Below are 21288 nucleotides of genomic sequence, written 5' to 3'. Positions count from 1 at the left end.
GGATTCTCGTGGGGGAAGCGAAGGATACAGGAGACCCAGTATTGCCGAGGGAAAGAAGAGGATCAGTACATAAGAAATGAACGAAAAGAAGAGAAAGGATGAGAGACCATGTGAGGGAGATAGTGGTCGATCTTGAAGGGAGGTTTTAGGGAGGGGAAGAGAGCGGGTAGAGGGAGGGAACAGAGAGGAGGCTGGAGGGAGTAGTGAGGTGGGGAGCAAGCAGGGGAGGAGGAGAGGAGGGAGTCAGTGCTAGTAAATGGTTTATGAGCATTGTTTGCCGTCCTCTCCCTCCTCCACCCTCTCTCACTCCCACCCCCACCCCCCTCCCCTCCTCCCGCAGGAGCAGGAACACAGGCGTAACCCACAACGCCCTCATCCCTCCCCCACTCCACAGCACGTGACGCCACTGCGAGAGATGCCAAGTCAAACGCCCCCTCGTGATGCGGCCTTCTCTCTCTCTCTCTCTCTCTCTCTCTCTCTCTCTCTCTCTCTCTCTCTCTCTCTCTCTCTCTCTCTCGGCTGTGTTGTGTGGGGGTGGCAAGAGAACAGAGGCACAGAGATGACGGTGGTAAGAATAAAACAAAAAACTCTTGACTCATAGAATGATACCTGTAAACCGTATATGTATCCAAGGAGTGCAAATGAGGTCGCTCCTGTATTTAAAGCGACGTATCATTTATATTTCATCTATGCTGTTGCACAGCTAACCCTAATAGATCATTTCAAATATATATACAATCCATTTGAAGAAAAAAAGGAAAAAAAAGAGCATTTTGCCCCAAAGTAAATCGTTTTATCTTAGAAAACAGACGTAATAATATTTCAAGACTGGACCAGTACCAAACCATAAGTAAATGGCACGTCTGGAGGAGGTGTCTGTGATTTACCTGTGGCACCGTCAGGAGCGCCGGGCCCCTCCCACCTTAGTCCTGCTCTGCCACCAAGAATAGTGTTGTTACTGACGACACTCACCTGGTGGGTAGAACACCTAGCCACCGTTCACCTGTTCACAGGAATGTCTTACACTGATCTTACGACAGACCAAAATATTCTGACCAGTAGAATAGTCTAATATCTTTTTTCATTAGAATTGCCATAAAATCAGCGTACATTACTCCTACGAACGAATCTTTCTTCTTGAATTTATATTCTAATGAATGGTAACCAGACCCTCCAGGCGATTGTCGTCCGTAATAACACTGTGTCGAACATTAAAATGATGTTAATCATTTTCTTCAAGGATTGAGCACTGCAAAGGCGGGTGGCTGACCACTGTTAATGATATCATGGACACCTTCACCTGACACGCTATTCAATTAAGGTTTGTACCTGGTCTGTGTGTCTGGCATATATCACCATTACCCCGTTGCTTTCAGTGTCCTCTATCTCACCATCTGTGGGATCTGGAGCCTTTGAACTCGATGGTATGAGCCCCGAAGCACGACGGTACGAACCCTGAAGCTTGACGGTACGATCCCTGAAGCACAACGGTACGAGCCCTTGAACACGATGATTCGACCCTTGAGCACGATGATTCGACCCTTGAGCACGATGATTCGACCCTTGAACACGATGATTCGACCCTTGAGCACAACGATACGATACGTTTCTGTGATAGCTTATCCTTTCACTCGACTTTGAAGGGTCGTACCGTCGTGCTCAAGGGTCGTACCGTCGAACTCAAGGGTCGTACCGTCGTGCTCAAGGGCCGTACCGTCATACTCGAGGGTCATACCATCAAAGGTCTGCTTTCTGACTTTGAGAAGATGATTGCAGAACATTCTTCCAAAAGGTCAATTCAAGAATACATTCACATTTTCCCTTCAAGCAAATATGTAACGTTTTCCATATTTTCGTAGGCAAGATAAGAAGTGGTTTGTGAACTCTGTGACCGCATGTTATCTCAAAACATTTTTCTGAGTTGTGATAAATCCTAAGGAAATATCGAGAGCTAGAAAATGTTGCCATATCCGCTATGATTCCTCGTCACGAAAAACAACAACAACAACAACAAAAAAAAGCATTGCCTTTCTCACTCTCTGAATTGGTCCAATTATGGCCAACTCTGTCCACGAGAATGATCCTCATAGCAGTTGGTGTAGCATAGTTTTGTATCCCCTCCACTCGGGAGGTATAGGCTCCGTCATCCCTCCTTGTAACAAATAGAAACCTGAGGGATATGGATAATATTCAAGATCAAAATCTAATTACGTATGTTTTCAAAAGCCAGCCATAGTCAAAGTGTGATGGGTGAGATGAACACCTGTGTATAGTAATATACACAGGTGTTTGAACTGAACGAAACATTCATTCCCATTTGACCAAATTCTGAACATGTGATGCTGGTATTATTGGTTGGGGAGGAATATATGTATATATATATATATATATATATATATATATATATATATATATATATATATATATATATATATATATATATATATATATATATATATATATATATATATATATATATATATATATATATATATATATATATATATATATATATATATATATATATATATATATATATATTTCGGGGGGAGAAAAGGAAGCGAATGATGCAGGTCAAGCGAGAAGATAGCAATTTCGCTGCGACATTGAAAAAAAAGAAGCATATGAGGATAAAGAGAGAATGAAGAAAGAAGAATGAATAGTAGGAAAGAAATGAATGAAAAATAAAGAAGATACACCGAGTCGAAGAGATACATCAACTGAGAGATGGGAGAATCAGAGAGATTTAAGAAGAGAACGACTTACAAAGTGAGAGAATTATGAGAAAGGATAAAGTGCCTTAAACCATCAAATAGATTACAAAGTGAGGCGAAGAGGAAGGAGGATAAATCTTACAGCAAAATACTTGAGTCTCGTAAGTACATTAAGAAGGATGAGGTCATCCAACGTGACCTGAGGTCAACCCTTGTAGGAGCGTTCCTCTGTTACTGCCATACAGGCGTAGCACAGTGCTGTTGTGAGACGTATGGTCTACTGTTGTGAGACGTATGTTCTACTGTTGTGAGACGTATGGTCTGCTGTTGTGAGACGTATGGTCTGCTGTTGTGAGACGTATGGTCTACTGTTGTGAGACGTATGGTCTGCTGTTGTGAGACGTATGGTCCACTGTTGTGAGACGTATGTTTGCTGTTGTGAGACGTATGGTCCACTGTTGTGAGACGTATGGTCTGCTGTTGTGAGACGTATGGTCTACTGCTGTGAGACGTATGGTTTACCGTTGTCTGACGTATGGTTTGGTGTCTTTTGAGGTATAGTTTACCGTTGCGCGACCCTGTTCCGCTGTAACACGTCCGTTGCTCCAACTACCGCACGTCCGTTGCTCCAACCATCGTACGTCCGTTGCTCCAACCTTTGCACGTCCGTTGCTCCAACCATCGCACGTCCGTTGCTCCAACCATCGGACCACCTTCGCTCTATCTGACAACCACAAGAGCCACACAAATCTGGTCCGTAGCAGCTGGAAGTCTCAAATTAAAAGGAGACAAATCTCACTGTGTATTAGTCAACATGATTTATCCTTCCAAACGTCGCCAATGTTGCCACATGTAGCTAAGTCAGCCGACGAGGAGGAATGGGTATTAGAGGAACGGAACGACACGCAGACATGCAAGGTAAAAAATTCTGTTCCATTTGATTCCACTGTGTGTTACTCTTCCCACGCGACTTTGATGGCGACGGGTGAGAGAGAGAGAGAGAGAGAGAGAGAGAGAGAGAGAGAGAGAGAGAGAGAGAGAGAGAGAGAGAGAGAGAGAGAGAGAGAGAGAAAATACTCGTTCAGAATATCAAACGCCTGAGAGCACGTTCCTTTTAATGGTAGAAATCTATAAGTATGGAGTCCGAATCCTGGCTTCCTGGAATAATATATTGGTTTTCTGTAGCCTGTGTGTGTTGTGTGTGTGTGTGTGTGTGTGTGTGTGTGTGTGTGTGTGTGTGTGTGTGTGTGTGTGTGTGGAGTGCTGGACGCCTGCTTCCAAACACTTGGCTAATGACCTCTGCTTCAGGTGCACCAACCAATGTATATATATATTCCTATGAGTCCACGGAGAAATGAAACACGATAAGTTCCCAAGTGCACTTTCGTGTAATAATCACATCATCAGGGGAGACACAAGAGAGAAATATAACAGTCAGTTGACATACAACGAAGAGACGTAGCTAGGACGACTTTACCAAGTAAGATAAATGTCCGTTAACTCAAGCCCTTCATGAAATGTGCAGGAAACACACATGGATTCTATTATGGCAGACGGAAAGACAGACAGACAGACAAACAGACACAGACAGACAAAGTAGAACGCTTGCGGTCGTTTGATAGCTATTTCAGTGTAAAGTGTAGTGTCCACAAACACAAATATATGTGTAAAACTACTTTGACTTCAGTGAACTGTAGTTGAATTGTAGAGCTCAGACATACAACACTAAAATCTACAATTCAGAATTGGTAGGAAAACTACGTTTGACTGGCTAACAACCCAACAGGAAATAAAGATATTTCAGAACCAGGACTGAACCAGGGCATGTGAAACGTCCTGGGTAAACCATGGAAAGGTCTGTGGCGCCTGGATGGGGATAGGGAGCTGTGGATTCGGTGCATCACACATGACAGCTAGAGAATGGATGTGAGCGGATGTGCCTTTCTTTGTCTGTTCCTGGCGCTACCTCGCTAACGCTGGAGACGATGATCAAATATGGAAACACACACACACACACACACACACACACACACACACACACACAATTTCATAATAAAAACAATTGTAGTGTTGATATAGAACTGTATTCTAATGATAGGGAACAGATCGAAATATTGATTTGCTCTCTCTTTTGGTCTGTCTAAAGAAAATGGGATAAAGGAGGTTAACGTAACACCTTGGGTATAACCTAGCGACCCTTGAGCACGCCAGGGCTATAGACGTTTATGCACGACACTACGACCATTTGAGCTCGACGGTACGACCCTTGAGTATGATGGAACGACCATTGAGGCATGGTGGAACGACCCTTGAGGCATGATGGAACGACCCTTGAGGCATGATGGTTCGACCCTTGAGGCATAACAATACTACCCTTCATCCTGACGAAATGACTGATGAACACGAAGGTCTGACCTTTGGGTTAAGGTAGCCTGGCCCTACAACCCAATCGTAAAAGGTTCGTGTCAGATGCTGGGCCATCATACCCTAAGGTCAAATCCTCGTGCTTATAGGTCGTACAATCGTGCTTAAACGATTGTTATCTTGTATAGAAAGGTCAGGAGGCATAGTTAGCATTTTGTTCACCCATAGACGACGTCAGAACACTCGCTAACCAGCCTCCGGAGATGACCTTCCTCAGTATAGCTGGCCCCGAGACGTACTTGAAACCTGCTATAAAGTTTCCTCCTATTCCGCTCGATAATAGCCCTCACAGCTAACAATAGCGTGTCATCAAACCTCAGTCCTGGGAATCTATATACACAGTTCAGCTCCAGATGTAATCCGTTTCCTGTTAATATTATGATGAGCCATAATGCTCAGCATTGTCTCCTGAGGCAGCCCCTTTGCCCCCTCCTCTCTGGCTTCTGTCTGGGATTTACCTCCTGTCTGCCAAAATGCCTCGGCCTTGTTAGTTCAGTCGTTTCTGTCTTCGTGCGTAGCTGTCGTCTGTCCAAGTGGTGTACAGCTAGTCTTTTCCAGGTCTTCTCTCTCTCTCTCTCTCTCTCTCTCTCTCTTCTCTCTCTCTCTCTCTCTCTCTCTCTCTCTCTCTCTCTTCTCTCTCTCTTTCTCCACTTTTTCATGATACGTCTTGCAAGACTATTCTTCCTCCATCCAATTACCAATAGTCGTCTCGCCTCTGTCCTTCGTGGATCACACACCTCAGTCCTCTTGTGAGAGAGGATTCACATGTCCAGGCAGCCACAGGATGAGGACAAATGAGGAAGGGAGAATGAGGAGCAGGCTGTGAGGCGGTATGGAATAAATGAGATGGTGAGATGATGAACGTGGGAAAGTTGGCGAAAAATATAGATGCATCTTTGTCGAATTAATTACTATTAACTTAAAGTAACATTAGTGATATGAACTTATACTACCTCCCCAGTTTGACCCATAACGCACTCTTATGGCTTCATATAACACACCCTAATCCCCACATCATGCTCCTATTAACACACACACATTTCCTCAAGTATGACCCTTCACCACGCACTCTCGTCTTCCAATCTCACACTCCTAAAGCACTCTGTTGATATCTCTCTGTATATATAGGCTATTTATCTCTCTGTGGAGGTACACTCCTGCATCCCATTTCCTCTGGTGTTCCAGACTTCACCATTTCTAGGGATGACTACCACAATTAATATAGCATTAAGACAGTCATTACATTCTTCTTGTTTCGTGACTCATATTGACCAGTCATATGGTAATGACGGTAGATACCATGTTCCAATGAGAGACAGAATTCGTCTCAGTGGGGCATAATATCATCCAGTGGGTATTTGTAGTTTCCAGTGGATTTTAGTCTGACAAAGTGAAATATAGTCGGTTCAGTACGTATGAGTCCGTTCCAGGGGAACAGAGGTTTGCGTTACTGGTAAATAGTAGCTTACTTCAGTTAATTGTAAGTCCATTCCAGTGAGGGAACAGGTCTGTACAGAATAGTTTGTTCCAGTGGATGTAAGCCGGATCTAATAGAAATATCACTTTCCAGTAGTTGTTAGTCTGTTTAGTGGGAAGTAGTCCACTCCAAAAGGTTTCAATCCATTCCAGTGAGCTTTAACCCATTCCAGCGATATGCCCTTCAGCAAGAGGTCCACAACAAGCATAGAATACTTAACTAACGACACTAATACAACCCTCCAAACACGAACGAATATCGAGTAAAGACTAACACGAACGAATATCGAGGAAAGACTTTACTGAGAAAACTTTGGGCTATCGTGAAAATACGTTCGCCACTGGAAAAAATAACGGAAAAGAGATATATGTGGTAGAGGAAGCTCATGAAATCTTACGAAGATGATCATTAAATATAGACCAGCCTGTATCTCCCAGCGACTTTTGGCAATGATTCTGTGAGAATGTATCTCAGAGTTTCATTCAAAGTTTTCGACCTATTTGTGTAGGATAACATATTTACTCATAACTAAAGTGTCATTATTCCTTATATATTGAACAAATATTTGAATAGATTTGTATCTGACTATATTCCATTAGCTGATGTTCCTTTGTCTAAAATAAGCTAATATCTGCATTGGTCACTGAATCACTCCGATGGTTCGGATGGATCCGAATCTGTTTCGTTTGGATCAAACGGGGTTTCATCAGACATCTCTAGTTATGTTCTCTTTAATCTCTTCCATTCTATTTACCTTTTTATTCGGCTGATGATTTCTCTTCTTCTTCTTCTTCTTCTCTCTCTGACCTTCCCGCCCTTAATCATAACTACTAAAGTATCTCTCCCTCCTTTTTCTAACTCCTTTAATCCAATGATAGATTTCCCTTCGCTTGTGTAGCAGAGGAAGGCTATATCTATCACCCGAAGCCCGCTGTTGATGATCGGGACGAAGCCCATGTGATCTCTCACATCAAAGCCGATTACCGTCAGGGACATCCGGGTATGAGGAAGACCTGACGGACGTGGCGGAATAGAGAGTTGAAATAAAGGAAGGCAGTCATGCGGGGCGAGGCGAGGACCCCAGGCAACAGAAGGGGAACTACTGAAGAGCGATTGACCCTAGCGAGGAAAATGAGACCCCAGGCAACAGAAAGACTGCTGAACAGCATGATGGTACGAGCCTTGAGCACGTCGGTACGATCCTTGAGCACGACGGTACGATCTTTGAGCACGACGGTGCGACCCTTGAACACGATGGTATACGACCCTGGAACACGACGGTACGACCCCTAAACACGACTGACTGGTCGCGCCCTTTGGAAATAAAAACATGGAAACATAAGGACACAAACTAAGAGAGAGAGAGAGAGGAAAAGTGATATGTGGAACTGGAGTTCATTTGGTTTGTCTTATTATTCAGAGGACTGTTTCTGGCTGACGGAGTCTCCTCTCGCACCACAAGCTCGACCCATTCCGTGGCAACGCATCGACAGGTGAAAGGAAGCTCCTGAAAGAGGTGCCGTCTGTAGAAAATGGCTCATATGTTGTGCCCTGATGGAGAACTCTCGCCTCAGTTGTTCCGTGGTGGGTCGGGGTGTTCAATAGGGTTTCCATTTGGACGTAGAAATGTGATTTTATCAATTGATATGTTGCATTACTTGCCACAACTCCCTCCATCTCGCCAGTGTTGCTTTTAATTTACATGGGAGAAAAACTGGGTCACAAGATGTCAAGAGGTCATGAACTAGCAGCAGAAATAATTATATATATATATATATATATATATATATATATATATATATATATATATATATATATATATATATATATATATATATATATATATATAAACAAAGACCATTGGAAAATGCTCAAAGGTCCTACCGTCGTGCTCAAGAGTCGTACCGTCGTGCTGAAGGGTCGTACCGTCGTGCTCAAGAGTCGTACCATCATGCTCAAGGGTCGTACCGTCGTGCTCAAGGGTCGTTCCGTCGTGCTCATGGGTCGTCTCGTCGTACTGAAGAGATAGGTTATCGTCCATTCCCTTATCTTTTATCGATGAAACGAACCTGTTCTTCATTAATTCACGAATCTGCTAATCACTCCTAATTATCAGATGAATAATATAATCACATTATGACTACATCGTTGCTAACGCTGGCTTGGCAAGGACAGCGGTGTTGGTAACGTCGGGGAAGGCAATCCATTCATCCATCGTGTACGGCTGAACATCGTCTTGGTTGAAGGGTTGATGACCTAAAGAGGTCTCGTTAATTACTCCCTGGCCTTCTTACACGCCACTGGCTGCATGATAAATTGTCTAGGTAATCAAGAATTCATTTCAAGAGTTACTCTTGTGTTTTGCCATGATGTTTTTCCATGTGTTTTGCGATGATGTGATCCCACATCGAATGCGCACCGTAGGGGCCTCGTTGGCGACACTGGCTCTGTCTCTTTGCTATCTCTCTCTCTCTCTCTCTTTTCTTCCCTCACACATTCTCTTTTTTTTTTTCCTCGCTCACTTTCTTTAGAGTCATTAAGGTTCTTTCTCTTCTGTCTCCTTCTGTTTTCAAGCTTTTGTCTCCTTCTTTCAACTTCTTTCTTTCTCCTTTCTCTCTCTTCCCCCCCTCTCTCTCTCTCTCTCCCTCCCTCTTAGCAGACGGTACACTACAGTCACTCACTCACCCCCTACAATAACGTGTGTTAGAGAGAGAGAGAGAGAGAGAGAGAGAGAGAGAGAGAGAGAGAGAGAGAGAGAGAGAGAGAGAGAGAGAGAGAGAGAGAGAGAGAGAGAGAGAGAGAGAGAGAGAGAGAGAGAGAGAGAGAGAGAGAGAGAGAGAGAGCATGATAGAGGGAGGCACAAGGAGCGGGGGGAGCGGCCATCATACAGACACCTCACATTCTCCAGGAACCACACGTCGTCCTCGACCTATTCCTCACCTCAGCCGTGTCCCGGGCGGGACCCCGTGTGAACTTATGTAGTTACATGTTAACGAAGTCCACACGTGAGGCGAAACCACCAAGACTTGCCACTCCAACATGCCTTGTTGCTTGTTGTACACACACACACACACACACACACACACACACACACACACACACACACACACACACACACACACACATATACATATATATGTATATATATATATATGTATAGGTGCTTGCTATTGTGTTACTCTCATGATACAAAACGACACAAAACACGTCGCTGATCTTATCCTGGGTATTTCCTAGCGTGGCTACCGTCACAAACTCCGGCTCTTGAGTTCCAATTTTGATTCTTATTGATTTCCTTTAATTGCACAGGTGGGAGGAAGGGCGGGGCCAGCTGCCGGCGGGAGAGGAATCCCAGGGAGTGGGCGAGTGACCACAGGAAGAAGGATGCAAAGCAAAACTCCTGTGGATGAAGGGAGAGGGAGGTGTGAAGAGAAAGGTTAGAGGAGTCCTGTGGGTCCAAGGAAGAGGTAGAGGAAAGGAGAGGGTCTAGGGAACATGGAGAAGGAAGGAGAGGGCCCAGTGGATGAAGGAGGAAGGAGAGGGCCCAGTGGATGAAGGAGGAAGGAGAGGGCCCAGTAGATGAAGGAGGAAGGAGAGGGCCCAGTAGATGAAGGAGGAAGGAGAGGGCCCAGTAGATGAAGGAGTTGTAGGATGAATGACTCACTATACACATCTCGAGCTTCCCTTTCATCATCATCATCAAGAAAGTCTTGGCAATGAAGCCAAAGCAAAATTCACTGTAGAGTGTAAACCTACCCAGTCCTCTTGACTCACGAGATTAGAAGTGTTAACAGAAAATATAACTGGACAAAATTAAAGTTAGGATGGAACAATTCTAGAATATCGAGGTACATATATTGCAGGCAATGTTGATTTTTTGTTCATGAGCCACACGTGTTCAGTTCGGCTTTGTTTATTCCCTTTTCCTCCTTATGAGAGAGAACATACGTTGTTTTTCCTTTGTGTTTCCTTAGTTTCTTATCATTTGTTTCTTTGTCGTCTGGTGAACGTAATGTTTATCCAACGCCCAGCAACCCCAAGCGCCATAGCCCCTCAGTGCTAACACGTTCAGTGCCATCCCTCAGCGCCAGCACCCACCAGTGCCACACAGCCCCCCTCGTTGACAACACCGTCAGTGCCACCTCCCAAGTGCCATTACCTTTCAGTGCCATTGACATTAACGATCAAGTCTCTGTGTTAAGGTACACACGTGGGAGTAAAGACATGTTACACATCCATAAAGTTAAGGGACGGGGCAACACGAGTGTATAACTCTCTCTCTCCCCATAACACACAAATTGTTATCACGAAAAGTAGATAGTAACTGTAGACAGCACACAGAAGATGAAGTAGATATTAGACAAATCCCTTAGGAACGGTGATACTACCACTCCACACTCTTCCCTGTGTCTCATCTACCTTAATCCATCCAATCCCTCATCACGCATACATCCTCCACTTCTATACCCCAGTCGGCGATCTGACCCAATCCCCCAATCCTTAAATCCAGTCTTACACTCCCCCTTCCTTTACACACCCCTAATCCTACCCTCTTCTTATTTGTATATCCCCGCCGCTTCCGTCCCTAAATCCCAAGCTTCCTTAGTCCGGCTGTCAATCACCCCTTACTCCCTCGGCTATGGCAAGGAGGAGGAGGATGAGGAGGAGGAGGCCAAAGAAGACGTCGAGGAACCATAAGGGCCAACAATAAGTCGACAAATTTGTTTAATCCTAAGAAGAGGCAAGCGAGTTATGGCGGCGCTAAATCATTGGTAATGGCTCGAAGATTTTCCCACAGAGGCTACACAAGACTTTCGTATTGTGCTGTTGGGCCGTGCGTGTGTGTGTGTGTGTGTGTGTGTGCTTGTGTGTTATACGACCCTACGTTTCCCTCTAAGGGGTTTCTGTAGCTCGAAGGCTGCGCTACAAGCAGTAGCAAGGGACTGATGGATTTCCTTTGGTGTGAGAATCTCTCTTCGACGAGAGAGAGAACTCTTCTTTTCTTCTATTTACAATGACATGACCTTGCCTGGGGTGCGATCACCGTATACCCTCATGCTGGTGGGGTCCGGTAACACACACACACACACACACACACACACACACACACACACACACACACACAAACATTTCAATATAAACGAACATTTTATAACTACACAAAGTTTGTTGCCGTCAGTCATGTAGTAGTTTGCTGGTTATCAATTACAAGACTTTTCATCTGAAATCAACTTTCCTTTGATATCTACAACATAAATACGAATGGCTCAACCCGTGATGACGCGAGAGTCAGGTTTTCATTAACGTGATTAAATATATAAAGGATTCTCATGTATCTTGCTGGCTAAGGCTGATGGTGTGGTGTCTGTGCGTACGTTTGCCTCCGTCTGTCTGTCTGTCTGTCTGTCTGTCTACCGTTTGTCTGTCTGTTTGTCTGTCTGTCTGTCTGTCTGTCTGTCTCTCTCTCTCTCTTTCTCTCTCTCTCTCTCTCTCTCTCTCTCTCTCTCTCTCTCTCTCTCTCTCTCTCTCTCTCTCTCTCTCTCTCTCTCTCTCTCTCTCTCTCTCTCTCTCTCATTCTTCCTCTTGCTGTGTATGTCCCTCTCTGTTTATCGACCTTTCTCCTCTTCCACCCGTCCCGTTCTCAGCTCGTGTCTCTCTCCATATTCATCTATTCTGTATCTATCTGTCTGTCATGTACGTACGTATGTATGTATGTATGTATGTAAGCATGTATGAATGTGCTTGCATACCTAATACCTCCCTGCCTATATGCTTGCATTTACACACACACACACACACACACACACACACACACACACACACACACACACACACACATACACATACATTTACTGAAGATAAAGAGAATATAATAATGACTACGGGAAAGCTCGTATAATGCCTTCCTTAAGAACTTACAGAAACACAACCATAGGAAAAAAAAATGATGAATATCATAAAAATTGAGAAATTTAGACACATTTTCTTCTAAAATATACCACTGAGTTATAGTCTTCAAAACTAGTTAGATCTAGTATTCTATAGAAAGCCGCCATCGTGATATAAAGAAATATAGAAAAAAGATAGAGAAACACTGAGTGCAGATAGCAGTAGTGTTTTGTTACCATACAGGCAACACACACCTGCTCTTAGACGTAAGAAGAAGTCTGGGTAAAAATGGAGTAACACAGTAAGACCAGCAGCGGTGTTATGCCTGACCAGTTCACGCTAAACGCTAGCTCATTGTGAACTGAAATATCTATCTATTCATCTATCTATCTATCTATCTATCTATCTATCTATCTATCCATCTATCTCTCTATCTATCTATCTATCTATCTATCTATCTATCAATCTATCTATCTATCTATCTATCTATCTATCTATCTATCTATCTATATATATATATATATATATATATATATATATATATATATATATATATATATATATATATATATATATATTTTTTTTTTTTTTTTTTTTTTTTTTATACTTTGTCGCTGTCTCCCGCGTTTGCGAGGTATATATATATATATATATATATATATATATATATATATATATATATATATATATATATATATATATATATATATATATATATATATATATATATATATATATATATATATATATATAAAGATATAGAAGTGCATATGTGTGTGTGTGTGTGTGTGTGTGTGTGTGTGTGTGTGTGTGTGTGTGTGTGTGTGTGTGTGTATCATGTCTAAGAACTGCTTCATTAAAAGGCCGATCTCAACGTGATCTTGTGGGATGATATTTTGGAACTAGGGGCTTTTTAATGGGGGTTTCATAGACCTTTCCGTCCCCCCCCCCCCCACATCTTCCATGTAGGAGGGGTCGGGGATAACATGTTATCGTATGTGCTTTGGGGTGGGTCGTGGGCTGGTGTTATGTTATGTATCGTCGGTTGTTTCCTGTGTTTGACGTAGCGTTGACGTAGCGTTTACGACACGCCTGGAGAAGACCTGAGCAGTACCTTTGGGAAGACCTGGGAAGGAATTAAGGAGGACCTGGGAAGGACCTGGGAAGGACCTGGGAAGGACCTAAGAAAGACCTGAGGAAGACATTGAGAAGACCTGGCAAGGACCTGTAGAAATGTATCAGTAATAATAATGTTTGTGATATATATATATATATATATATATATATATATATATATATATATATATATATATATATATATATATATATATATATATATATATATATATATATATATATATTCTTTTTTCTTTCAAACTATTCGCCATTTCCCGCATTAGCGAGGTAGCGTTAAGAACAGAGGACTGGGCCTTGAGGGAATACCCTCACCTGGCCCAATTCTCTGTTCCTTCTTTTGGAAAATTAAAAAAAAAACGAGAGGGGAGGATTTCCAGCCCCCCGCTCCCTCCCCTTTTAGTCGCCTTCTACGACACGCAGGGAATACGTGGGAAGTATTCTTTCTCCCCTATCCCCAGGGGATATATATATATATATATATATATATATATATATATATATATATATATATATATATATATATATATATATATATATATATATATATATATATCAACAGAGCACGATACTTTGACCAATTACCTGGCAACAATAGCCTGTCTTACCCAGAGTGTGATGGTGGACCAACTCACTGACGGTCTTGTTGTGAAAGACATGAATAACTTACTTCCTTTACCTTGTGAAGATTCCTGAGAATGTCCGACCCCTTGTGTCAGATGTTCCCAGATGGGGTATTAGGGTGCATGCTAAGTTGGCAGGAGATCGGAGGTGAACACACACACACTTGAAGAGGTGTTAATGGACAAAGACTTTCTCTCTCTCTCTCTCTCTCTCTCTCTCTCTCTCTCTCTCTCTCTCTCTCTCTCTCTCTCTCTCTCTCTCTCTGTTTGTTACTATTCTTACTATATACATGATTTCATGAAATTCTTTTTGCTAGCGTCCTAAAATCTGCTATACCAGTTCTGATCACCAGTCCACTGCTGAAGCATCTGTTCTGGTCACCAGGTCATGAGGCAGGTCATCATAAATGTGTTACAAGAACCTTTTAGGATTCCAGTTCTACTGTTCTATAGAATCAACTAAGAGGATCCTAATATAGGAATCTTCTTTATCAATTTTCCCTCAATGATCACATTTTCTTATGAGTCCATTCCTACAGTAACTTTAAGTATGAGTCCATTGCCACAGCAACCCTAAGGGTCTTTTGTCTATTGTTGTATGGATTATTTTCATCGAAAGGTACACAAATCATCAAGAGTATAATCCTGTTTTGACCAACGGATGGAGCTTTTTTTCCCCCCCTCCCAGGATCATCAGCTCAGCCTATCTCCCTTACTCTCAGTAATCCTGTGTTTTCAATTCATCTGTCCATTTATCTTTTTTCTTTTTTCATTCATGCATTGCTAATAGGTTATCCCAGACCAAGAATAGCACCATAGCAATGTCTACCGATGTGTCTATTTTTCCACTATATGCAAGACTTGAGGACGCCTCTCCAGCCCCTCCTCCATCTATTGCCCTCTTTTTTGGTTGCTTCACTATCCACACACCCTCGGCTATCTCTTCCACTCCTTCTCTCCCGTCATCCACAACACCCTCATCTATCCATACTCCCAACACTTGTGTCAAATTATCTATCCTGCAACTAACGATTCTATTCTTTTCCATTCCATCTTCTATCCTCTTTCAATTCACTATCTCTCTGGACTCATATTCCTATGAGTCCACGGGAAAATGAAGCACGATAAGTTCCCAAGTGCACTTTCGTGTAATAATCACATCATCAGGGGAGACACAAGAGAGAAATATAACAGTCATTTGATATACATCGAAGAGACGAAGCTAGGACGCCATTTGGTAAACATGTGATTGTCCAAATGGCATCCTATATATATCTCTACCACCGACATATTTTGTCCCTGCCTCTTTTACAGCACAATGAGTTTGCATGCTACGTTCTGCACATGTAAAGATTTCTTCCAAGCCTCTTTTTCATATAAATCTTTTTTTCCCTTTACCTTTGTACATACAGACAAACTGTTGGGAGTGTGGCTTAATAATCTTTTACCGACTTTACAGAAGTGCCAGCTGGCAAAATAGCTGACTTAAATAACACCTGACTTACAGAACACCTGACTTACAGAACACCTGACTTACAGAACACCTGACTTACAGAACACCTGGCTGGCAAAGGGACAGTTGAACCAGATCAGACTTAACAACGAACATTTGTATAACAACACAACCATCTTCATCCTATTATTTTAACGAGTAGGGCGCACTCAGGTCTAATCACCTGACATAGTTGGCTGTGAAACCCACCCATTAGCACACACGTGTAGTGACATCTCCGTCTTTCCTTCTTCTTACAGTGAATCTGAAAAGTTTGAAGGTGAAGGTTCCACGAGTGGCGTATGTAGGTGAGGACACAGAGCTGGAGTGCACCTTCCCCTGGACGGATCCAGGTTCACTCTACTCCATCAAGTGGTGGCGAGACAACGACCAGTTCTACCAGTACATCCCCAAGAAGAAAGACCCCAAGATGAAGTTTAACGTCACCGGGATCAAGGTCGATGTGAGTGTCCGTGAGGGAAGTGGGTGACGAGGGAGTAGGGGAGAAGTGGGATGGGGGAAGTGAGTCAGGGGAAGTAGGTAGGGGATGTGGGTAAGGAGAAATGGGGAAGTAAGTGAGGGAAATGGGGAAGTTGGTGGGGAAGTGGGTGAGGGGGGAAGTGAGTTGGGGAGGCGGGTGGAAACAGAGGGAGGTAGAGTGTGAGGGGATGAGAAACAGATGAGGTTGTATGAGGTCTTGCTGTATGGTGGTGGTACTGACTGCTGTGGTACGGCTGTGGTGGTGGTGATGGTACCCTGTCGTGGTTGTACTCACTACTGCAGTGGTACTTAGCGCTGTGGTACTCCTGTAGTGCTGGCAATTACTACTATGGTGCTACTTGCCGTTTGTGGTACTCTTGTAGTGGTGTTGATTACAGCTAACAATTACTCCTCGTCAGATCCTGGAGACGTACGAGGCAAAACCCGTTCTCACAGCGTCTGGGAATCCTGTTGTAATACCCTCGTCTATCAGATGAGGGTCTGAACCTCGCCTTAGCTTGCATGTTTAGCTTTAAAGCACCAACCAACCACTCCCTCCCTTTCCCTCCCTCCCTCTCGTGCTCCTCCACACCCACCTCTTTTCTCCGGCATTTTGACCTCTCTCTCTATTGTCAGATATTAAAGCTCTTTATCCATTATTCAATAAGACTCTCCTTCATTATACAAGTTGCAAGTATTGTTGACCATCGAGCCGCTATCCTTGTTGCCTCCGCCTTCCGCCGCCCCGGTAATGTATCTCTTTACGTATACATAACATGTGAAGAGCGTTGCTAGCAGGGTCCGGGTATGTTCGTAGTGGCCGGATAAGGGGCCGGTTGACGGAGCGGACTCATTGTTTCATTCAATCAGCCCAGGAAAAGATTTCGAGTAAGCCATACATAAGCTGGATCTCTTAATCCGTAGTTTTCTTCTTTTAAGTTTAGATTTAAGTGATTCTGATTCACAATAGAATATGTCTCTCTCTCTCTCTCACTCTCTCCTCATGCCATCTTCATATACTTATGCCACTTCTAGATGAATTCATCACTATCATGTATCAAGATGGATTCGAAAGGATCCAACACCTTTATCAAGATGGATTCGAGAGGATCCAACACCTTTATCAAGATGGATTCGAGAGGATCCAACACCTTTATGTATCAAGATGGATGCGAAAAAATCCATCACCAGTTCCGGTAGACCAATCAGAAGTCGCATTTTCTATAACTGGAAGATTTAGACAAGTCGGGTTCCAGTCCCGACTGAAAAGAAAGACTCCTGGGATCCCATCCCTGTGAGAGGGATGCCCTGAATTAAGCATCTTAAAAAATCCGTTCGAAGTGAGAAACCCGACTTGTTCCCAGACTAACTTCTTCCCGATCGTGACACAAATCCGTTTTAACTCCTCACGTTAGAGACACACACACACACACACACACACACACACACACACACACACCCACACCCTCCACCCCTCACCCACCCCTTCCAAGCGACGTGGATCCATCTGGAATTTCAGGACTGGAAGAGAAAATGAACTGGAACGTGTCACCTGGACGCGACCACTCGATTGCCACTGGCTAAGGCACTGTCTCTCACCCACCAAAGTTTATCAGATGGGCGGATCTGAGGCGAAAGATATAAGGAAAGTCTTTCTGGAGCGGGGGAGGAGGAGGAGGAGGAGGAGGTGGACGTCTTCTCAGTAGTGTGGGTGCAATACGTCACTCAAGCACCGACGTTCCATCGGCTATATTGGCTGAGGGAGCCTGATGTCTGTTGGTCCCGTGTGTCATCGATGGCAAATTAAACTTGGGTGTGAGAGGCAGCCTACCGGAGTATCTGACGGCTCTAAGAGCTCCTCCTCCTTCCTGAAATCCTGTGAACGCTTCGGGGAGGGTGTCCGCCATAGTTCCAATACTTTTCCCCCGCTGGGACGCGTTGTCTGCGCTTCGGGATCTTTTTTATCTTTTTTTTATTTTGTGTGTGTGTGTGTGTGTGTGTGTGTGTGTGTGGTGTGTGTGTGTGTGTTGGTAGCTCTCACGGACGGACGGAAAAAAGTAGCGGCCGCCTAAGGGGAAATATGCTCTCTTTCAGGCGAATGCATCTTTTCATACGAATGCCCCGCAGAGAGAAAGATGAGAGAGAGAGAGAGAGAGAGAGAGAGAGAGAGAGAGAGAGAGAGAGAGAGAGAGAGAGAGAGAGAGAGCAGTGGCGGGAATGAACCACGAGTTGTATTATATGCATTTTTAGTTCGGGGTGTTTTCGTAACTTTTCCAATAACATGCAAATAATCTTTGGTCCTTTTTTTTTTTTATCTTCTAATCCCTATTAGCTGTCTTGTTTTTTCTTTTTTTTTTCATCTCTGTCTTATCTCGTTCTCACTGGTGTCTACACCGTCATCACCACTCATCTCATCAACCCCGTCTGTCGCGCCTGCGCCCCAGGGTGAGGGAGGAGGAGGAGGTGCAAGGAGGAGGTGGAAGGAGGAGGTCGACCCTTGTAAACTGGCTCGCCTCCTGACGCCGGATCTCGACGCTGACATACATACGACACTAGCGCCACACGTTCGTATATTCCAATAAGCGTCGGATCTCAAGGTTCCGCCATGGTCAAGAGAGAGAGCTGTGGTTGCTTCTGGTGCCAGACACCAGTGGAAAACACTGGTTCGAATCGAGGTGCCAAAAGATACATATATATTTTCATAATGGTTGTTGTGTAGGTACGATGTTGCTACTGGATTAGCTGGTTCGTCGTTGCCCTCACTCCACTGATGGTGGTTGGAGGAGGAGGTGGTGTTGTGGGCATGAATATGCCACGATGGTTTACGATATCCCGCAGCAGATGATAGCAGGTCATACCATGGGTGGGGGTTCGACACACATACATGTGCAGAGCTGGGCCTTCACCACTCGGCTCAGACGTTCTTGTGAAGGAAACTTACCACTGCTTGAAAAGAAAGTTTTCACAAGATAAAGAAATCCCTCAATATCTGAATATCTTTAAGAATCCACATTCATATAAAGAAGGATCTAGCTTAAACGGCTCTCATAAGGAGTGGTTTCATTGTCAATAAACATCATCTTCTGTTCATTGGAGACAAGAAGTACGATCATAAAAAACGTAAACAGGGTTCACAACTCACTACGAACTTTGAGAAAGAAATATTTGTTTTCCTTTTACCTTTGACATATATACACACCAGAATTCTGACGAGGAAATTCTGTATTATCATAGTCAGGGTCAGACAGATAATGCATATGATGCTGGAGCGATTTTCCGAGTATCTGGGGTGGAATAGTGAAGTACATACGAAAACAGAGAAATGTTTGGTCACACACACACACTCACACACACACACACACACACACACATATACATATATATATATATATATATATATATATATATATATATATATATATATATATATATATATATATATATATATATATATATATATATATATATATATATATATATATATGTATATATATATATATATATATTCCTGACGCACTGGACAGACCTATAGGGTAGAGCTGAGCCATAAGATGAGCCAAGTACTGTCAATCACATTAGGGGAAAAAATGTAGCCAACATATGTGTGGGTTTACAGTCTCTCGTAAAGCTTACAAGACGTCTCGCTCTACACCACCAGCAGCAGCACTCACGCCACGAGAGAGAGAGAGAGAGAGAGAGAGAGAGAGAGAGAGAGAGAGAGAGAGAGAGAGAGAGAGAGAGAGAGAGAGAGAGAGAGAGAGAGAGAGAGAGAGAGAGTGTAGCTTGCCATCTCTCGTTCAAAAACGGAAGCTTTTTGGGACGACAGTCGCTATAATACAGGTGGTCAAAACGCCCTTAATCACACGAGTATAGGAGGAGGAGGACGAGGACGAGGAGGAGGAGGACGAGGAGGAGGAGGAGGAGGACACGACGAGGGGGATGATGCAGGGGTCAGCTATGGCTTGGAAGATGCCAGACCACTGGAGGGTCTCACTGGGGCATCACCTCTCCCTACCAGTACTCGTCTCCTGCTGGAGGTGTTGCGCAAGACGACCCGACGCTACTGGAATGATATACCTGAATTAGAGAGTTACTGAGGACGTAACGCCGTGTTATGTTACAGTGTTACAGTCTTCTACTTCGTAAGTGAAGAGTAACAGTCTAAGTAGCTCACACATTTGCCTGTTCACCCACAAATGTGGCTTCGTGTTTCCCCAAAGGCATGTCTCTGAAGGCCAGGTGTAGAGTCAGATGTGATATAGTTATTTTCTAAATGTTGAAGTCAACAACTGAAATACCCTCGTCAGATACATTAATGAAGAGTATTTAGTTTATCATCATTATAATCAATATCATCATCTTATAATGGTATTATTGTTATTGTTAAGATTCTATTATTATTATCATCATTATCATTACCATTAACAATAGCATAATTATTATCATTGTCATTACAACCTCACCGAAGGTGTCTTCTCACTATCGGCGTGAACACCAGCAGGCAGAGTACTGTAACACCTAGTCACTTATAACTATTGTATATATATATATGTTCATTACTGCCTCTGTATCTCTGTATTTGCTCACTACCTGAGGTTCATGAATGCCTCAACTACAGCCATCTGTATTATGTACAGGAAGGACCAACAGTCGGGGAGTTAAGGACGGTCTACGCCTCAGGCAACACTGGAGAACCCAACGTTAGTCACGTGAACGAGAAACTTTTTTTTTTTTAGCTAAGTCCCTGTTGAAATCTCTCACTAGCACTCCCGTTTTCTTTTCCTACTCCCCCTCCGTAAATGTTGTACGCTTTGCAGTATTACTCATCCTACGTAACTTTGTTGTATTGTAGTGAAAGCAAAGTAGACTGTCGCAAAAATATGGACTGTACTTTGTGGTACTATACATTGTAAAGTAATGAAGTAGATTATGAAAATAGGAAGTTAATTTGTAACCCCCTGAACGTTTTCTATGCCATTATAGATACGTTAACGAGAGAAAACGGTAGATCAATTGTTAAGTATTTACGTTGATAACATCCCACAGTGACTTTCT

General features: G+C 43.3%; 1 protein-coding gene across 2 annotated transcripts in view; it reads left to right on the top strand.

Moving 5' to 3' along the window:
* Positions 1-21288, top strand: part of LOC139756741 (uncharacterized) — a 155716-nt gene that overhangs the window by 97614 nt on the left and 36814 nt on the right. The window contains exons 2-3 of one of the 2 annotated variants that reach the window (XM_071676471.1): positions 16014-16216; positions 20871-20933. In XM_071676471.1, coding sequence (XP_071532572.1) covers positions 16014-16216; positions 20871-20933 — 266 coding nt within the window. The remainder of the gene's footprint in view (positions 1-16013; positions 16217-20870; positions 20934-21288) is intronic. The other variant, XM_071676473.1, reaches the window with a different exon arrangement.

Source organism: Panulirus ornatus, chromosome 23 (assembly GCF_036320965.1).
Source record: "Panulirus ornatus isolate Po-2019 chromosome 23, ASM3632096v1, whole genome shotgun sequence".
Taxonomy (NCBI): Eukaryota; Metazoa; Arthropoda; class Malacostraca; order Decapoda; family Palinuridae; genus Panulirus; species Panulirus ornatus.
The sequence above is the reverse complement of the archived record's forward strand: the minus strand, read 5'-3'. Positions and strand labels throughout refer to the sequence as shown.